The following is a 21,314-nucleotide window of genomic DNA, read 5'->3' as shown; positions in this document are numbered from 1 at the left end:
TTGCACTGAGCACAATCAAGTCAGTGAAAGCGGCACCACAAGCATACCTGGCACCGCTTCCATATAACAAACAGCTCGCGTTTCTGATAATGCCACTCTGCACTCCACAAGCCTCCAGCCTCCCACCGCTACCTGCTCCACAGCTTCTCCGTACCGGGGTCGCTTCTCCTTGACACCAGCAATACCCCAAATGCCTCACGGTGCCACCGCTCACTCACCTGCCAGCTCAATTGCTTCGTCACTCAGTGACAACCAGGAGGGGTGTCACAAATTGTCACAACTAACGCAAAGTCTCTCTCATAGAGCACAACAGCAATGGTAGCTCCCACAGTGGTTCCCAACCCAGGTTATACCTAAGTGGCCATACTGGGACCTCTGGGCTGTCTGTAGGCAGCAACAGTTTGCTCAGCCACAGCAGACAAGCCAACACTAAGGTCACAGGCGCCAAGCAGCCATACCATAGAACAATACAGCTCAGACTTGGAGGAGCAAGATGTGAATTATATGGGGGAAGAACAGAGATTCTCTTCTCCTCTTCCCCCCCCACTCCATTTCTCCACCCACCCTGAATTCCTCCATGTCCCCAGAGGATACTGTCATAACCCAATCACCAACTACAGGTGATGATGTTAGGTCGTTTCAAGACCTCTCTGAGAGAGCCACTGGCACTCTGGACATTTGTGTCTCAGACGTGCCTCAGACACTACACAAGCTTACAAACATCCTCTTGAGCAAAGTTGGCCATCCCCATGAATGAGGCAATCGTGGACTCTGCCAAAAATATATGGCTCAAACCAGCATCAACCACCCCCACTGCTAAGTGGGTAGATAGAAAATACTATGTTTCTCCCAAAGGGGCAGAATTTCTTTTCACACCTGGTACCAGATTACCTCGTAGTAGAAGTAGTGAACCAGAGGGGAAAACAGGCAACACGAACAACTCCATATGATAAGGACTGGAAGAGACTAGATGCAATGGGGAAAAAAGGCTTGCTCATCTGCACGCCTACAAATGAGACTTGCTAACTACACAGCATTATTAGCAAAATACACACACCAGATCTTTGACCAATTGACAATCTTTATTGACTTACTGCCAGACAATAAGAGAGATTAATTTAAAACAAACATTAAAGAGGGCATGTTAATATCCCATACTGCCCTGCAGGCTACGCTGGACTCTGCGGACACAGCAGCCAGATCACTTGCAGCAGCTGTAGTAATGAGACAAGCCTCCTGGCTCCAACTTTCGGGATTTCCCAGAGAGGTTCAGTCCACTGTAGAAGACCTCCCATTCAATGGTACAAAGATCTTTGCAGAGTCCATACATACATCTCTGCACACTTTGAAGGACTCAAGGGCTACCCTCAGAACCTTCGGTATTCAGGTACCTGTTGTGAGAAGAGAGCAAAGCAGGTCATTCAATCAACACCAACGTCAGTATGATGATAGACAACGTCAGAGATAAAACAGGCAGACAGCCCACTGACCAAGCCTCTGCCCAACAACTGTCAACATCCAGGCAACACTTTTGAAGCGTTGGTCGAGGGTCTAGTAGTCCTGAAATCTCAGGCAGCAATCCACCTCATCCGACTTTTATACAGCATGGTCAGCCATTACTACTGACACGTGGGTGCTGGAAATAGTGAAAACAGGAGACTGCATCCCCATTCATAACCAACCCTCCACCCCATCCTCCTTTCCTGTCCCTCTTCAGGGACCCTTCTCATGAGATATTACTACTTAGCCTAGATGCTATAGAGGAGGTACCAGAACAACACAGGGGCAGAGGATTCTATTCTCACTATTTCCTCACCACCAAAATGTTGGGTGGTTGGAGACCAATACTAGATCTATACAAGCTCAATTGCTTAATCAAATATTAGCGTTTCAAGATGGTTACCCTTGCGGCCATACCACCTGCCTTAGAGAAAGGAGCATGGCTGTCTACCCTCAGCCTGCAGGATGCTTATTTCCATATATCCATACACCCGGCACATAGAAAGTTCCTACGTTTTACAATAAAGAACAAACACTTCTTGTACAGGGTACTTCCATTTGGACTATCAACATCACAGAGTATTTTCATAGGTACTGGCAGTGGTCACTGCACATTTGCACAAGAACAGGATCTCAATATTCCCATATCTTGATGATTGTCTAACAGTAAGCTGCACAAAACAAGAAGCGCAGCAAGCAGTCACACTGGCAGAAACACACTTCAAAAATCTTGGTCTACAAATAAACACCACAAAGTGCATTTTGACCTCAACACAATCACTGGAGTTCATAGGTGCACATCTAAACTGCACGAAAGCCAGAGCGTACTTGCCTCACCACAGATGGGTGACCATCAAGCACCTGATAGCAACAACACAGAACAGTCCAATCATAACAGCAAGACTATGCCTGCAAATACTGGGGCACGTGGCAGCGGCAACGTTCGTAGTACCCCATGCTCGCTTACGCATGAGACCACTACAGGCCTGGTTACACACAGTCCACAAACCCACTCATTACACAAACGCATGTCCATACTGAACAAGATAACATCATCCCTAGCATGGTGGATGGTACCCATATGCGTGGGAGTGCCATTCCAACACAGCACACCATCAATTACAATAACGAAGGATGCCTCACTCCTAGAATGGGGGGGTACACACAAATCACAAGGTGGTCCAAGGTCAATGAACTCATGAAGAAACCACATAAACTTATTGGAATTGAGGGCAGTCAGGAACGCATGCATGCACTTCCTTCCCGTAATCCAGAACAAAACAATTCAGATTCTGACAGACAATGTCACAATGATGTACTATATCAACAGGCAGAGAGGGACACGATTCTTCCAATTATGTCTCTGGGAATGGTGCACCACACAACACAACTTTGGTTGCACCTTATCTTCCAAGCAAAGACAACACCCTGGCAGACAATTTAAGCAGACAGTCCCTACAAAATCATGAACTGATCACTGTTCACCCACCTATTCAAGAAATGGGGATTGGATGGGATCTGTGCTGGATCGATTCGCTCCCCCCAGGAATGCTTGCTGCACCCTATATTGCTCCAGAGCAGGCATAGGTCCCCGCTTGCTGGACGGCTCACCTGTCATACGCATTTCTCCCGTTCCCCCTCATATGCAGGGTGATACTCAAGATCAAACAGGACAGGGCCAGAGCGATAGTAATAGTACCCAATTGGCCCAGGCAGACATTGTATCCTTACCTGCTACAAATGACCAACCGTCCACCACACTGATTCCCACCGGTCGTGTCTCTTCTCGTACAGAGGAATGGGCAGATTCCACACCTAGACATCCACAAATTGCATCTTCAGGCATAGATGTTAATGGGCTGAACAACCTGGAGATCCTTTCCAGAAGCAATTCAGGTCATACTTGAAAACTCCAGAAGACCTGCAACAAGAGAGGCCTACATCCAAAAATGGAAGAGATTCAAGGCATGGTGCGCAACCCATACACACAAGAATATTGCATATCTTACAATACCTACTGGAAATACACAACACAGGCCTCTCCATAAGCTCCACAAGGGTCCACCTTGCCACTATCTCAGCTCTTCATGGCTCTATACAGGGACACTCAGTCTTCACAAACCCTTCCGTAAAGAGTTTTCTAAAGGGACTCCACAATACCTTTCCTCCACGCCAGGACCCACATGGGATTTGAACCTAATGCTGAAAGTTCTTATGGGGAAACCCTTCGAGCCCCTCGCTACCTGCTCGCTGTTACATTTATTGATGAAGTTGGCCTTCCTGGTAGCGATCACCTCAGCTAGACGAGTTGGGGAGATGGCAGCTTTAATGGCTGACCCCCCCCCCCACAATATTCCACAAGGACAGGGTAATACTGTGAACCCATCCCAAATTCCCCCCAAAAGTACTTACCTTGTTCCACTGCAATGAAACTGTATACTTACCATTTTTCTTCCCCAAACCCCATAAGGATGTCAGAGGTAGTTCTCCATACCCTCGATGTCCGTAGAGCCCTAGCCTTTTACCTACAATGAACAAGCTTGTTTAGAAAGACTCTACAGCTCTTCATTTCATACACAAAGAGATTACAGGGGCTATCAAAATGGATATCTGGATGCATAAGACTAGCATATGCCCTGGCAGAGGGAGTCACCACATACGGTGTGATCCAACAATGTTCCTACATGGTGTGCTCACAGAACTCATATTCAGGGCCACCACATGGGCTTCAATGCACTTTCATACAACATTATGCACTCCAAAAATTTTCGGAGACTGATACAGGATTTGGACAAACAATACTGTCCACCACAGATCCTCGCCAGCCGAAGCTCCCGCCTCTTAACAAGAATACTGCTTTGTAGTCACCTAAGGTGGAGCACCCATGGGGACACTCCTTGAAGAAGAAGGGAAGGTTTTTCACCTGTGCAGTAACTGGAGTTCTTCGAGATGGTTGTCCCCGTGGATGCTTCACACCCACCCTCCTCCCCTCTGCTTTGGGTACAACTCACCTGGGTCAGAGAAGGAACTGAAGAGTGGGGTCAGCTGCACATGTGCAGTAGCTTCCTCAGAATGCGCACACAAACTCTCTGCGTGCGTGGCCGGCCCGGGTACTGCTGTCACAAATCTCTGACCTCGAGCTCAGCGGTGCTGAAGCACCTAAGGTGGAGCACCCATGGGGACAACTATCTCAAAGAACTCTAGTTACTGCACAGGTGAGTAACCTTCTCTTGCTTAAGAGTAGTTGAACTTCCAGGGCCAAAGTACATTTAGTGTTGTGATTTTTTTTAAGTCTAAACTTAATTGGCTGTGGTATTTTTCTGCCACTTCTGTCTTAATGAGTTTTATGATGGGAAGTCCCTTTCTAAAATGTAATCATTGTGGTTTCATAAGTTTGTCTGGTGTTACGTCACAGGTGGTTTTATCCCAAAGAATGTTCACTCATAACTGCCACATTTAAGACATAAACACAAGGAAAGAACATGATGGTTAGAACAAAGATGTGAGACTTAAAGTTGTTGAAGGTTTCATAGAATTGGTATTGGTAATGAGTTGGGTCACAGAGATCCCTTTGGGACTTGATGTGCTGAAAGTACCACAGAGGTCACCTTCTTGCCCTTTGGGGCACTCACCACCCTCTCCTGCTGAGCCAGATGCTCCGGTCTCCTCCAGTGATAGCACAGAGTTAAGGTCATAGCCCACAGCACAGTAATACAGACATTAAGAACAACTCAGCTCTGGGAAGACTTAGTCAAAGGGTCTTGACACAGCATCCAAATGCACAACCCCAATGGGACCAGAACCCTAGAAAAATCCATTTGTACAGAGAGAGCTCATAAATTGGGTCCCTCCTTTATCAATGAAAAAGAGACGAAAAATTGTGCCTCTCCAGTAACAATTATTTACACTGTAAGTATAAAAAATAGGATTTAAGTGGTTAAGAGCAGAGCAGCAAGCTTTCAGAAATTTTTGGTGGTGCCCAAAATGCCCAGAGCCCACGTTCCTCCCCTGCTCAGACTCTTGCCTCCAGCTTGCTTAAGGGAGGATGTTTGGATAGGGGAGGGAATTTGGTTCTGGGTTGGGGCAGGAGATTGGTATACAAAGTTTGATGCAGAAGGGGGGGTGAGCGTTTGGGTTCTGGGAGGGAATGTGGGTGTAGAAGAGTATCTGGGGTTCAGGCTTGGGGCTGGGTGTAGGGTCTAGGCAGGTTGGGGTGCAGTGTTTAAGGTCTGCAAGGGAGTTTGGGTGCATGAGGGGTTAAGCTATGAAAGAGTTTGAGGGGGTGGAGGGAAAAGGGTGTTGCACTTGGGGCATCCCCTTGGAGCAGCAGTTTTTTGGGATGCAGGGTGGTCTCTGCACTCTGCATGCCCTGCAGCCTGTACTCTGTCCCCCTCTTCCCCCCCCCACCTGCCTGTTGCTCTGAGTGATTTTAAAACACATCGCTGCAGCTCCCGAGAAGGGTTGGGTGGGTGTATGTGTGTGTCTGCACTGCTGGCAGGGCATGGAGGAGAGAACTGGCCCTGAACTTTGGTGGAGCCAGGCCCTAGGCCCACATAACTTAATACCTATGGTTATAAGTGGTAATGGACAGATCAAAGTGAGTTACTAAGCAAAATAACAAATGGTCTGGTAGCACTTTATAGTCTATCTCAACATGATGGCTGTGTCTAGACTGGCACTCTCTTGCACAAATACTTTAACGCAAGAACTCTTGCGTTAAAATATTTGTGCAAGAGAGCATCTGCAGTGGCATGTGCCTTTGTGCAAAAGCTGTGCTTTTGCACAAGAGCATCCCGTGCCAGTGTAGATGCTGTCTTGCGCAAGAAAGCTCCGGCGGCCATTTTCGTCATCGGGGCTTTCTTCCGCAAAAAATTCCTGTCCCTGTCTACACTGGCCTTTTCCCAAGTGGGAGCGTCAGAGTTCTTGCGCAAGAACTCACAGCCAGTTTAGACAGCTGGCAAGATTTTGTGCAAAATCTGGCCAATGTAGACACAGCTGATGATGGTATCATGAGCTTTCATGGAGTCATCTGAAGAAGTGGGCTGTACCCACGAAAGCTCATGGTATCAGCTACATGTTTTGTTAGTTTGTAAAGTGCTACCAGACCATTTGTTGTTTTTTCTGTACAGACTAATGTGGCTACCCCCGAAGCTTCTAAGCAAAATAAAACATTCCCGCTAAGCCTAATGCACTAAGAAACTTGTTACGTTTCTTAGAACCCAAATAGTAGTTCTAAATGCTTCTTCTCACAAGCTTGGGAAGCCTCCCAACTTGGGCCTCATCCTTCCCCTATTCATTCTTAAATGTTTCCAGCAGGCATTTTGGGTGGTAAGCAAGGGTGTTCTGGTGTCAGGCAGCAGTCCCTATTGTTTGGTTTCCTGCCTTTATATCCACCTTTGCCAAAGCCGGGAATCCTTTGTGTTCAGTTGACATTTTATATACTTCCAATGGAAAGGTAGAGAACCTATTTTGGACAAACATTGGGTGACTTGGTCACATGTCTTGGCAGGGCCAACCGTAGTCCAGCCTTAGAGGAAAAGTGGGACTTTACAGTCATTGTCCCAAGTACCGGGCCTTTCAGTTTCTTTAATACCACTTATGACCTAAGCTTTGTTTACGTTTTGTTCCTGCGTGGGTATGCACAAAGAATTTGAATCCCACCCACTTCTTCTTCAGAGGAAGCAGCACTCGCCTTCCTCGGAAGGTAAGCTGATGGACAGGGCTTAGTGGGGGAGAGAGGGGCCAAGGTTGTGTGGTGTCTGCCCAGCTGCTCCCAGAGAGGGGCTACGTGGTGGGTAGCTGCCCCATGTGCTAGGGCTGGAGCCAGCACCCTGGCTCCAGCCCCGGTATACAGATTAGCTGCCCATCCCAGGAGCAGTGGGGTAGTCTCCACGCAGCCCTGATCCCAGCTTCTCCAGGGCTGGAAGGGAGGGCCATCGTACTGCTGTTCCTGGAGCTAGACCCAGGGCTGTGATACGGCTGCTCTTGGGGCTGGGGCTGCAGTGCGATAGCCCTGGAGCAGGTGCATGGTGATCCTGGCTCCAGACCCAGCACACAGGGCAGCCGTCTGTCACACAGCCTGCCCCGGGAGCAGGCAGGTATCCACCATGTGACCCAAGCTCCAGTGCCAGCCCTTCCCTAGAATTTTTAATCGCATGCTGAAAATCAGGTCACGTATTTAGGTGCCTGCTTCAGTGACGTGTAGATGTTGGTGTCCAAGTCTCAGAAGGGCGAGTGACCTGCAGGTCCCATTGACTTCAGCTGGTGGTCAGGTTATAACACCAGAAAGCCACCAAACTTGAACATTTTGGCAGGGGGGCCTTCCAAGTTATGCATTCTCTTGATGTAAGATATTTGAGTTATACTTGGAGGTTTTGTTTTTGTTTTGTGATTGTTTCAACATTTCATAGAATCATAGAGCTGGAAGAGACCTCAGAAGGTCATCAAGTTCAGCCCCCTGCCCTAGGCAGGACCAATTCCAACTAAATCAACCCGGCCAGGGCTTTGTCAAGCCGAAACTTAAAATTCTCTAGGGATGGAAACTCCACTACTTCCCTAGGTAACCCATTCCAGTGCTTCACCACTCTCCTAGTGAAATAGATTTCCTAATAACCAGAGCTTGACGGTCGTGGCGAAAATCACTCGGTAGCCCCGCACTGTGAATGCGCGGGATCGCAGGTGAACGGGGCGACCGGCTGAAATCTACTCGCCATGGCCGAGTAGATAAAGTGATTTATCAAGCCCTACTAATATCCAACCTGGACCTCTCCCACTGCAACTTGAGACCATTGTTCCTTGTTCTGCCACCTGTCACTACTGAGAACAGCCTTTCTCCAGCCTCTTTGGAACATCCCTTCAGGAAGTTGAAGGCTGCTATCAAATCCCCCCTCACTCTTGGCTTCTGCAGACTAAACAGCCCCAACTCCCTCAGCCTCTCCTTGTAGGTCATATGCTCCAGCCCCCTAATCATTTTGGTTGCCCTCCGCTCGACCCTCTCCAATGCGTCCACATCCTTTGTAGTGGGGGGGTCCAGAACTGGACCCAGTACTCCAGATGTGGCCTCACAAGAGCCGAATAAAGGGGAATTATCACATCTCTGGATCTGCTGGCAATGCTCCTCCTAATGCAACCTAATAAGCTGTTTGCCTTCTTGGGTACAAGGGCACACTGTTGACTCATTTCCAGCTTCTTATCCATTTGGCGATAGGTAATAATTTTGGAGGAAACTCAGGTCCAAATACTGTTTAGCCAGATATTACATCAACCTCATTTCTATATTTGGAAAACAAAGTGCAGATAGCAGGGTAGGCTTTTGGAAGCTGATTTCTATTTCAGTCTATGGAAGAAAAATAAGGGATGCTTTAGAACCTAAACTCACTGAGTTTGCTTCTTCATACAATATGTAGGTTTTTAGTGTAGTTGAGCAGCAAAATAATCTGCACATATAATCGCACAGCTTCTATTTTCTATTTAAGTGTTTAGATTTAGGGCCGTTTGATGCAAAACTTCCTGAGTGCAAATTAGCCATCCCCATTATAACCAGGGGGTTGTGCAATCAGAATGTTGCCACATTTTTCAGGTTGGAACAGTGGACATGAGTCCAAGTATAGCTCAAATTCTGCTCTCCTTCCTCATATGAGTTTGGTGTATAGATTTGAATGGGTTTCCCCTGAGAATAAAGACCGGAAGATTTGCCCATGGTGTGCTTTCCTCGGGGATGCCATCCCTTTGTGATTTCCACAAATCAGTTATTGGTCTGGGAACACAGCTTACTTTCTTTTCAACTCAAAATGAGAATACAGGCAGTCCCCGGGTTACGTACAAGATAGGGACTGTAGGTTTGTTCTTAAGTTGAATCTGTATGTAAGTCGGAACTGGCATCCAGATTCAGCCGCTGCTGAAACTGACCGCCAGTTCTGACTTACATACAGATTCAACTTAAGAACCCCAAGTCAGCTGCTGCTGAAACTGATCAGCCGCTGATTCCAGGAAGCCCGGGACAGACCAACTGTGCCTCGGGCTTCCTGTAGTCAGCGCTGGTCAGTTTCAGCAACGGCTGACTTGGGGACGCCTGGGGCAGAGCAGCTGGGGTGCTGCTGGGTTGCTCCAGTAGCGCTCCTTGGCGCTACTGGACCAACCCGGCAGCAGAGCAGCTGGGGTGCTGCTGGGTTGGTCCAGTAGTGCCCAGAGTGGCGCTGCGGGACGAACCGGCAGTGCCCCAGCTGCTCTGCCCCAGGGTCCACAACAAAAGCCTGGTCTGCTGGGGGGGGGCACACTAGCTGCGCCCCCCCCAGCAGACCAGGGACACGGGGAGCAAAGCTGCAGCGGCGGGGTCCCTGCCTCTGAGGCTTTGCTCTGGCGCAGGACCCGCCACCGCTGCGGCTTTGCTCCCGGTGCCCCTGGTCTGCTGGAGACGGTCCCCAGCAGACCAGGGGCATCGGGAGCAAATCCGCAGCCGCGGCGGGGTCCCGCGCTTCTGAGGCTTTGCTGCTCCCGGTGGCTGACCTGCCGTTGCTGCGGCTTTGCTGCTCCCGTTGGCTGACCGCTGCCTTCGAGCTCCGGGGCGAGAAAGCCCCGTTCGTAAGTGCGGATCCGACTTGTCGGATCCGCGTAAGTCGGGGACTGCCTGTATTCCTTTCCAATTATGGCATTATTGATTCTCTGGGTATTAATGCTGAGTGTTGATTTGAAGTCTTCTAAGTGCAATAAGACAGAGAAACTGGATCGCCTCCAAACTTGTTCCACAGAAAACCTTGTGCTCAACCTGGTCTTAATTCCCTCTTTTCCTTAGCCCTCTCCCAATTTTGAAGCTTTGATTTAATAAACACAGTAAATTCCCAGACCTTCTCCGTGCAAAGATAGCTTTGAAAATGTATACTGATGTAAAGTGATGATATGACTAAAGTTTGCCTCAGTGATTTCCCCCCCCCCCAAAGATCTTGAGCTATTTAGAGCAGTGTTTCCCAATTTTATTTAGCCAGGGAACCCTTAAAAAAAAATCCAAATGCCAGGAGAAACTGATGGACCAAAAAAAAGGGGGGGGGGGACAAAAACGCTGGCCCGCCCCAAAGACTGTGGCAGCCGGCAGCCTCTTGAAAATGGCAGCCCCGGGCAACAGCCCAGCTTGCCTGCCCTTAAGATTGGCTTGGGGTGAGGGGAATGATCGGGTTCTCGCCTAACCCTTGCTTTCACTTCTTGGAACCCCGGGCTTCCGCGGAGTACTATTTGGGAAACAGTGATTTAGAGTGTTGTCTACTTCAACCTAGTCTTGGCTAGTTTTTGTGACCTGTGGAGAAAGGTCCTTTGAGTGGTGGTTTTTTTTTTTTTTTTTTTTACAGCCGTGTCCTGGCACTGACCCCAGGAGCAACTGCACCACAGCCTGAGCTCCACCTCCAGCAGCTGCCCGCCAAGTGGCCTGCCACAGGCAGCCACCATGCAGCCTTGAACCCAGCTTCAGCCCCTAGTGTTGTTGGAGCTGGGGTCGGACTGTGGTGTGGCTGCTTCTGGGGCTGGGGCTCCCTGCATCCATCCCCCATACCCCTCTTTCCCCTTCCACCCTCTACCAGCTCCCCTCATGGTGCTGCCCCTCCCCAAACACTCCACTTCCTGCAACAGATTATAACTCTCAAATTTGGGAACTGCTGAGTTACCCTTGAGTATATGAGCAGGAACCAACTGGCCAGTTGCCCAAGAGGAAACTCATTACCACTTCGGAGCACTGGCTCGCCGTGTCCAATTTCCTGTCCCTCTAGCTCGGGCATCTCTGAGGTTTGGGAACAACCCCCGTTTCCCAGAGTATGTTGGGGAGAGGAAAAGGAGAGAATCCCTTCCTGCTGCAGATGACCTGAAGCTTGAGATCTTGAGAACATCTGACATGTATCAAAATGGATTCCTTAGGGCTAAAAAGCCTTCTTCCCCATAGTCAAAAGTAGACATAAGAGTCCCATTTATAAATTTGGTCAAGATTTCCTAAAACTAAGTGTCCCTGAAACTTCTATTGGGAGTCCTATTCCTAACCCTCATGCCTCTGATAGTTGGAAACTTCTTCTCATTTCTAGCCAGTTTATTATTAACATGTCATTTTCTGTCCTATAATCCATAGCTAATTCCTGAGGAAAGCTTATAAAAATAAAATACACTCTGGATATATAAGATTTCCCAAAGCTATGGGATATTGGAGAAGAGGCTATATCGTATAGTGACCAAAAGTAAATGTATCAAGAGTTCATGAAACGGTTGACTGCATTACACATCAGAGCATGGGACTTGGCCCATTATTTGGAAACATTTAGGTCCAAGGTCGGTCTTTCAAATCCTTATGGGGAGAAAAAAATTCTGTTTTCTTGTCTATTATATAAAAAAAAAAAAGTCCATGTAATCTTTCAGGCTAATATCACTGTAATGTTTCTTTGTGTTGCAGTACTCATAATTTGGGATTCATGGAAAACTATACTAAATGCTGATTTGGAAAGCTAATGTATGCTGACACATTGCTTAAAGATTCTCGAAGCATGTTGTTAAGTCACAGCCTGTTCTGATAAATTTGTGTGAAGGGTTTGCAGACTAGAACCGTTGTTTCTCTCTCTCTCTCCAGATCGGCCAGCATTACTAACCTGTCCCTAGATCGTTCTGGTTCACCCATGGTGCCTGCGTACGAGACATCTGTCAGTCCCCAGGCTAATCGAACATATTTGAAAGCAGAGACCAATGAGGATGAACGCAAAATTCTTCTGGTACGAACTAGATTTTTGTGATGGCTATTTGTTATGTGCATTTGTCTTTCTAATACTTCCTTTGTAGTACATCTTGTGGCTATTCTTTTTTAAAAATTAGGAAATATTGAATGATCCTTTAGTTTTTCCCTAATGCTTTAGCAAGTTCTAAATGTAAATAGTAGTGGGGTGTGCTTTTTTGTAAAATAGTTCTCTAGTCATTTGAATAAATTAAAGGTACCCCACCTAATGTTAGGCTCAAAATTTGAATATCTCTGTCTGCTTTGGTTGCACATTTAATGCAGCTTTTCTCCTAGGAAGAAATGCATTTATTCAGTCAATGACAGCACAGCACTCTGGAGAAATCCTTTTATAAAACATCTGATTACGAGTTAGTCATGAGAAATATTACATCAGACTAAAGACATCAAACCCTTGTTTACATATTTAACATTGGTAAAATAAAGTCAGTTAAAACGGGGAGGGATTGAGATTTCATTTAAAACGATTGAAACTGCAAAGCTCATGCTGAATCTTTTTGAACTGCTGTTATCATTTAAAACCCATATGTCTTGTGTCTCTCTGGGGTTTGCATATGGATGTTGTACTTAAAAGTACTGCATGGGATCTTTTCAGGGGGAAAAGGTGTAATGCCGCATATATTGGTAATACATACACATAGCAGTCAACACTTACCGTATGCATATGATATTTTGTGTGTGCGTGTGCGTGCGCGCGCGCACATGCACACCCTGTCGTCTTGTTGTTATCAGTAGTTGCTCCCCCTAACTGCACTGGCCAGGTGAGTTAGGTGGGGGAGAGATGGAGCTGGGCTTCTGCCAATCTGGATCAGCACTCCCATGTTGACAAGATGAAAACCCGGGGTTCCTCTGTAAGATGCCTTAAATTTATAGTGTCTTCCCTCTCCTGCAGATCTCCACCAATTAGTCATCACATACATATGCATCATCTGTGAGAGTCATCTGCATATGCAATTAGACATCTGTGGCACCTTCTTTTGAGTGGTGTGTCAGTGCTGCCACATTCTCCTTCAGAGAGGGTGCTTCCAAAATCAGGCACTTGCTGCTGATTCCCAAGGTGTCCATATGTCTAGTCTTGTTTCAATGAGCCCACTTCACAGGTCCCATTGTTCTTCTCATTGTTTTTGGATCTGGCTTCCACCCCCTCCAACCATTGCAAGTGCCAGAAAGTGCTTGTCTTTCATGCCTTATCCATTCACACCTCATTGACTCAATAGGACAATCAATTAAAAGCAAAAGGGGATACAAAGTCTATAAGATATAATAGTGATAGAGATGTAGCCCTGTTAGTCTGGTGTAGCTGAAACAAAATACAGGACTATGTAGCCCTTTAAAGACTAATAAACCATCTTGTTTGTCTTTAAAGTGTTACATAGTCCTGTATTTTATAAGATATAAGGTTTCTATGTAAAAAGACTTAATACAAAGTTTTTGAGTTGTACATGAAAGTATACCAAGTTTCTCTATAAAGAGACTTAATACAACAAAGCTAAAGACTTATTACCAGGGCTTGACAAACTATAGAATCTACTCGCCCGTGGCGAGTAGATTTCAGCCATGTGCCCTGTTTATGGCGGCATGCGCAATGCAGCTCTTGCGCATGCGCAGTGCGGGGTTGGCAAGCGGCTTTTGCTGTCGTTTGTCAAGCCCTGCTTATTACAATGCTAAAAGGACTTGATACAAAGTTAAAATAAAATTTCAATGAGAAAATTACTAATACAGAGATTAATGAAATGTATCTACATGGAAGGGAAGAATGTGATGCTTGGTGGTGGTGTACTTCTTTTATTGTGGAAACATAATGGGTTTTCATATTGAAAACAAGATTTGAAATGAAACAATTTCTTCCTTTCAGGAAGGAGAAACACTCTGCAGCAGTTATCTAGGAGTCTTGGGGAAGTTGGAGAGCTTAGGAGACAATGTCTCTGTCTCACAGACTGAATAAGATGCCAAAGTAACAACAGTTTAAAGATTATAAATACAGCTTCGGGCATAATAGTTAAAGCTGTGCTGTTGTCACTTTAGACCTTGATTTATAGAATTGTTGTTGCATAAAAGCAACTTAAGATGTTATAATTGCTTACTGCAGTGCAGGAATTGTCCTGGGTCTCATGATATGCTTATGTAGTGCATGGAGTTGACTACGATGATAAATAGTTAATGGACTTTGTGTGAGAGAGGGGAGTATGTGACAAAGTGCAGGAACGCTAGAATGCGGAATGAAATCAGTGCAAATTTCCTTAATCTGCAAGCTAAAATTTTAAAGTATTAAGATTCTGAGCTTGATTTCAGTGTAATACTCTAGGCAGTATTAAGATTACTGAATCATTAACAGATGAAATGTTACATACTCCTGCCATAGAAGGAATAAAGTGCTTGTTGCTAATAATCCAAGAACATACAGCAGTGATTTCCAACCTTTTTCCCATGGAGGAACCCTAAAATAACTTTTCATATTCCGAGGAGCCCCCACCTATGAAAACGTTTGCTTGGCCAGAAAACGTTGACAGCAGGGAGCGCAATTCAGTTACTGCTAAATTATTGTCAAGAAAATTTATTTGTAAAGAGCTATTTTTCTCTCTCTAAATCTAAATCTAAATCCACCCACCCACCCCTCTGGCTCGACAATTAGACAATTTTAGCCCGGCACAGGGCCTCAGCGTGCCAAATGGTGCCGCTTGTCAAGCCCTGTGTGTGTGTGAGCTTACATTGTAAGACAAAAATTATTTATTTATTCCACGATTTCTCATGGAAACCCTGACGATGGTCTGTGGAACCCTGATGTACTTGCTAGAGAAGCTGGTACAGGGTGCACAGAACTAGTCAATCCAGTTAATGGGACCAGATTCCTGTAAGACGGGGGTCTCCAACTTTTTTAACCTCAAGCTCACATGTTCAATTTAAGTGCAATGTAAGATCTAACCCAAATACCCTTGTCTGTCTTCCTTGCTCCATCCCCCTTTGTCCCTGAATCTCATTCACTTTCACCAGGCTGGGGTTGGGGTGCAGGCCCTGTTCTTGGGCCAAGGGATTCGGAGTGTGGGAGGGGACGCCCTTAAGGTAGGGAGGTGGGAAGGGTTCTGGAGTGACCTAGGGGAGAGGGTATTTGCCTGGGGAGCACAGGGTTGGGGGCTCAAGTCCCTCTCCCACCTCCTGCACCGCCTGCCCCACGGATGGATCTGGCTCCCGCATTAGGAAAGAAGGATAAAGGAACCTCTGGAGGTAGGGGAGTGGGGTGGGGTGGGCTGGGTTCTGTAATGGCTTAGAGGATGGGGCATTTGGCTGGAGAGCAGAGGGTGGTGGGATAGAGCCCCAGCCCTGCCATGCCCTCCCCCCCCACCCCCCATGCCCATGCTGGGAGTGACCAGATAGCCAACACAGAATAAGGGACCCACTGACAGGGAGGTAGGTTCTGGAGTGTCTAGAGCCGTGGTCACGAACCAGTAGATCGCGATCTACCGGTAGATCTCAGGGGCTCTAAGAGTAACTCTTGAGCCCTCTCTGAACTGCACACCTGCGCAGTACATTTACATTAGATTTCCTCATGTAATGTAGGCGGGGCTTCAAGGAAGGGGCGGGGCAGTAGATCTTCGCCTCTTCTCAAACTTTAACCCTATTTATTTATTTATTTTAAATTATGATTTATCTTGGAAATACAAGTAATGTTAAATCTGACCTTGCTCTTGGAAGCATTAGTATGGCCTCCAAGCTTTCTAAGCCCTTTGTTTGAAGGGTTTTTAAATGAAAAACTCTAAAAACAATCATAAAACCCTTTTTGTTAAATGGGAATTAACAAAAGTACTTGAAGTCTAAATGAAAATTTCTTCTTCTCTCAATCAGCTTACTTGATAACTAATGACATAATTGTACTGTAGGCTGAACTCTTAAATCTCAGGCTCTTTTGGTCCAGTAACATCCATGGCCCAGCGAGCCCCTGGGGCGAGCTGTGAATCTTGTAGTCACAGAGCCCTGACTTGGGCACCTGCAACCAGGGCAAGCTGGGGTACCCCAGGGTACTGGACCAGGGAGGTCCAACCTGCAGTGCTATGTGTTTAGGGTTTTGTTTTTCGGAATGACCTTATGCATTTCTTTAGGTTGACTTCATGCCTCAACAGCTGTAGTAAGGATGTAATAGTGTAGTCGACTAACCGATAAACAAAAGCTTATAGGTTAATGCTATAGACTACACACATCCCCCTTCTCCCCCTTGCCAGTAAATGTTTTAGCAGGCTGGCCAGCAACCTGGCTCAGTCCTGCATGTGCTGGGTCTGGGACCTATCCCCACCGCAGCTCTGCATTTAAAGTAGTCCCGGCTCGTGCCGGGTCTGGGACCTATCCCCACCGCAGCTCTGCATTTAAAGTAGTCCCGGCTCGTGCCGGGTCTGGGACCTATCCCCACCGCAGCTCTGCATTTAAAGTAGTCCCGGCTCGTGCCGGGTCTGGGAGCTCAGACCTGCCCCCCGGACAGGGTATTCTGCCACCCTGTACTTCCTCCCCTTTGCCAGTAAATTTTTAGCAGGCTGGCCAGTAGCTTAAGTCCTGGCTTGCATCAGCTCCAGGACCTATCCCTGCTGTGGCTTTTCATTTAAAGTGTATTAGGAGCCAGGTGGGCAGGCAGCCTTGCTCAGTTCCGGCTCGTGCGGGATCTGGGAGTTCAGTCTTGCCCCTCCCCCTGGACAGGGGCGGCTGCCACCCCATGCTGTGCAGCAGTGCTGGGTGACAGGCAGCTGGTCCATGAGGGGAACTGTTTTTTAAACTAGCTTCCCTTGTGGACCAGCTCCCACCTGGCACTGCACGCTGCTGTCTCTCTAATACAGAGGCAGCAGCACCGAGTGGCAGGAGGCTCCTCAGAAGTGGGGATGGAGTTCACTGGCTGCCAGCCTTGTCCCCAGGGACTATAGAATAGTTGAGTAACTGATCAGAATTCATGAGGTTAATCGTATACAATTAACCAATATTTAGCATCCCTAATCTGTAGCTTTTTTCCTGTCATGAATGTCCATTTAAATGAATGGAATGTCAGGATGTGCTGGTGGCAAAGAGCTATTCTGGCCAGCAGTGATGTATGTAGCCAGGACAAATATGATTGGTAGCATAGCTACATTTTACACAAGTGTCAGGAGGTTTTATGGCAACAAGGTTCCAAATAGTAATGTAACTCACCAACGCCTCACACCCTGTGATTCAGAGTTGTCTAGCACCAGGAATCTGTAGAGAGAGCTTGAATCTTGGTGAGTATTTGGAAATCTTGTTGTTGGATATCCTGGGCCCTTGATTTTATTAATTGTAAAGTGAGGTCCTAGAGGTGTTGGACTATACAGAAAACTAGCTTTGTTTTCCTAGGTCTGGCTGCTCTTATGAAGGTGGAAGTATGGGGAAAGGGATGGTGGCCTGAACCTTACGGATTCAGAAGGGGGTACAGAAGATGGGAGGAAGGGATAAGGTGATGGGTTTAGACTCTTGATTGTCCAACAGGTAATAAGTGGAGATGTTGGAGAGGGATCCTTTCATAGAAATGAAATGATAGAAGTTACCTGAACAAAATTCAATATGAAAAGTATCATTCTTCAAGGAATCCCTCATCTACATGACCAGAGAGAGGCTTCGGTGCAGCATTCAGGTCAACAGCATAGAATGCTCAGAAGAGCATTTATTGCTTTTACCTGAAGAAAGAATCGGTGTTCCTTGGTTTTCTATATTCCACCGCACCCCACAGCAGGCTGAAAGAGGGAATTCAGATCGGTAGCTTTATTGCTACAAAAGCACTTGCATGATTGATTGGTAATCACACAGTGAGCTTCTGCACCGTTTATATATAAAATATTACTTCAAAAATTCTTCCCTTGCTTTTTTCTTGATTGGCCTTTAGTACTAATCTGCTATTTCCTCAATCTCTGTTTTATAGGGCTGGGCCACTTGCTATGAAAGAATGGATTTAAACATAAGTTGATATGCATTTGCTTCTAACTAAATAGTGTATAACAGATTGGATTTACACTTATTAACGTAAGACTGTTGATCTAGCAGTCAGTGTGAGGACTTAAGCTGATGTAGCTACATCTAACTCTGAGGTCAGTCTTTATAACACTTTGTAATTGTGTTTCTCATAGGATTCTGTCCAGTTAAAGGATTTGTGGAAGAAAATTTGCCATCATAACAGTGGGATGGAATTTCAGGATCACCGCTATTGGCTCAGGACACACCCCAATTGCATTGTGGGAAAGGAGCTTGTCAACTGGCTCATCAGAAATGGACACATTACAACAAGGTATTCCTGACATTTAAAACTGATTAAATTAAATCCATGGCCATTGCACTCGTTGTTGGCATGTGTGTGTGTGTGTGTTTTTTTTTTCTTTTTTTAGTAGTATATTTCCCTCTTTTTAAAGCAAGAGAGCGAATCGTCAATGTATGGAGAGAAGAAAGAGGAAATAAGACTCTTCCTCAGGTGGATGTACAGTAGACTTCTGATAATCCGGAACCTATGGGATTTAGGTGGTGCCGGATTATCAGATATGAAGGACTATAAGCAGGTTATATATGTACGGTATACATTAAATACTGTATATAACATGTTCTTAACCCTTTTTATTGTACATACGGTATACAGTATACTGTAATGTTTTGGTTTTTTAAGCCTTTTTTACCCTTTTTGCTCAGTTCAGCTGCTGCTGCTGTTACCTTATGACTCTTTTTTTTTTTTTTTTTCCGAAGCTCACTCACTAGGCTCTTGCCATTTTGATGCCGGACTATCAGGAGGGCCGGACAACTGGAGTTTTACTGTACTATGAAACACATATCATACCCTAGCATGGGGGATCCCCCCAATGACATGGGGCTCCCATGGCTGGGCAGTCCAGCACCAGATTCAACACCCCCCTCCACCTTCCTTCCCCCCACACAGAGGGGGCAGCCACTCTGCGGGGAGCCAGTCTCTCTGCAGAGAGGGCAGTATGGGGGCCAAGAAAGCAAGGAGGCTGACAGGATGCAGTCTCAGGAGAGCTGGCGAGCAGTGCCAGCACAGGCTGGAAGACTTCAGAGGAGCATGGGGCAGCTACAGTCAGCCAGAGAAAAGCTGTGCTTTTAAGCGGGAAAGTGACACGTGTCTCCGGCAACCCAATGCGCCTCTGAAGCCTTTCAGCCTGTGTTTGTGCTGCAGGCAGTCATCTGGTGAGTGACAGCTGCCCGTGGGGTGGGAGGGTGGGCAGCCATGGTTGCCCACAACGGGGGTGGAGTTGCCAGGGGATGGAGAGTCCACAAATTGCATAGCTGGCAGGAAAAAGCTAAATTTTGAAGCCTGAAAGCGCCGCTTTTCTCCAGCAGCTGGCTGTGTGGCTGCGCTGCCCCCACCTCCTGAGTCTCTAGCCTCTGTAAAGTTGTGCTGTTGTTGGCTGCCACCTGGTGAGTGGCTGCTGCCAGTGGGCAAGGAGGAGAGCAGCTGGAGAATGAAGACCCTGGGGAAGGGTTGGGGAAGTACCCAAGTGGTGAATGGAACCATGCGCCCCTCCCCCACCTCCAGGTGGAGAATGTGGGTCTCTGCCCACTTATCTGAGCCAGCCAGCACAGGGCCACTGGGGTACCTGAAGTTGTCCTCTGCCGCCTTGGAGATCTTTATAGGCCGGTCAGTCTTATTTCAGTCCCGGGAAAAATCATGGAGGGGATCCTGAAGGAATCCATTTTGAAGCACTTGGAAGAGAGGAAAGTGATTAGGAATAGTCAGCATGGATTCATGAAGGGCAGGTCGTGCCTGACCAATCTGATTGGCTTCTATGATGAGGTAACTGGCTCTGTGGACATGGGAAAGTCAGTGAATGTGATATACTTTGACTTTAGTAAGGCTTTTGATATGGTCTCCCACAATATTCTTTCCAGCAAGTTAAGGGAACATGGATTCGATGGATGGAAGGTCGGGCCTAGCGGGTAGTGATCAACGGCTCGATGTCAGATTGATGGTCAGTTTCCAGCAGAGTGCCCCAAGATTTGGTGTGGGAACCAGTTTTGTTCAACATCTTTATTAATGACCTGAATGAGGGGATGGATTGCACCTTCAGCAAGTTTGCAGATGACACTAAGCTAGGGGGAGAGAGAGATACACTGGAGGGCAGGGATAAAGTCCAGAGTGACTTGGACAAATTGGAGGATTGGGCCACAAGAAATCTGATGAGGTTTAACAAGGACAAGTGCAGAGTCCTGCACTTGGGACAGAAGAATCCCAAGCATTGTTACAGGCTGAGGACCGATTGGCTAAGTAGCAGTTCTGCAGAAAAGGACCTGGAGATTACAGTGGATGAGAAGCTGGATATGAGACAACAGTGTGCCCTTGTAGCCAAAAAGGCTAATGGCATATTAGATTGCATTAGAAGGAGCACTGCCAGTAGATCCAGAGATGTTATTCCCCTTTATTTGGCTCCGGTGACGCCACATCTGGAGTATTGTCCAGTTCTGGGCCCCCAGCTACAGGAAGGATGTGGACACATTGGAGAGGGTCCAGCGGAGGGCGACTAAAATGATTAGGGGGCTGGAGCATATGACCTACGAGGAGAGGCTGAGGGAGTTGGGTCTATTTAGTCTGAAGAAGAGAAGAGTGAGGGAGGTTCCAAAGAGGATGGAGAGAAGCTGTTCACAGTAGTGATGGATCACAGAACAAGGAGCAATGGTCTCAAGTTGTGGTGGGAGAGGTCCAGGTTGGATATTAGGAAAAACTATTTCACTACGAGGGTGGTAAAGCACTGGAATGGGTTACCCATGGAAGTAGTGAAGTGTCTATCCTTAGAGGTGTTTAAGTCTTAGCTTAACAAAGCCCTGGCTAAGTTGATTTAATTGGGATTGGTCCTGCCTTGGGCAGGAGACTGGACTTGATGGCCTTCTGAGGTCTCTTCCAGCTCTATGGTTCTATGATTTGTGTCTCCTCTGTCAGTCGTCTTTCTTAGCCCCACTGTGGTGTCTCTGCTTGTCCTCTGGGTTCCCAGATGGTTCCCAGACCTTGCTCCGGGGTCTGGCTATTCTCTCTGAGGCCCTGCCTGAAACCTTAGTTCCTATGCCTGTGGCTCACACTCAGGTT

General features: G+C 46.9%; 1 protein-coding gene across 15 annotated transcripts in view; it reads left to right on the top strand.

The window, feature by feature from the left end:
• Positions 1-21,314, top strand: part of PIKFYVE (phosphoinositide kinase, FYVE-type zinc finger containing) — a 188,419-nt gene that overhangs the window by 36,470 nt on the left and 130,635 nt on the right. For 14 of the 15 annotated variants that reach the window (XM_075933821.2, XM_075933817.2, XM_075933820.2 and 11 more), the window contains 2 exons: positions 12,095-12,233; positions 18,364-18,521. In XM_075933821.2, the coding sequence (XP_075789936.1) occupies positions 12,095-12,233; positions 18,364-18,521 (297 nt within the window). Of the gene's footprint in view, positions 1-11,121; positions 11,800-12,094; positions 12,234-18,363; positions 18,522-21,314 lie in introns of those variants that run through there. The other variant, XM_075933826.2, reaches the window with a different exon arrangement.

Source organism: Pelodiscus sinensis, chromosome 7 (genome assembly GCF_052426305.1).
Source record: "Pelodiscus sinensis isolate ZL-2025 chromosome 7, ASM5242630v1, whole genome shotgun sequence".
In the NCBI taxonomy this organism is placed as follows: Eukaryota; Metazoa; Chordata; order Testudines; family Trionychidae; genus Pelodiscus; species Pelodiscus sinensis.
Note: the sequence above shows the minus strand (reverse complement) of the source record. Positions and strands in the feature narration are given on the sequence as shown.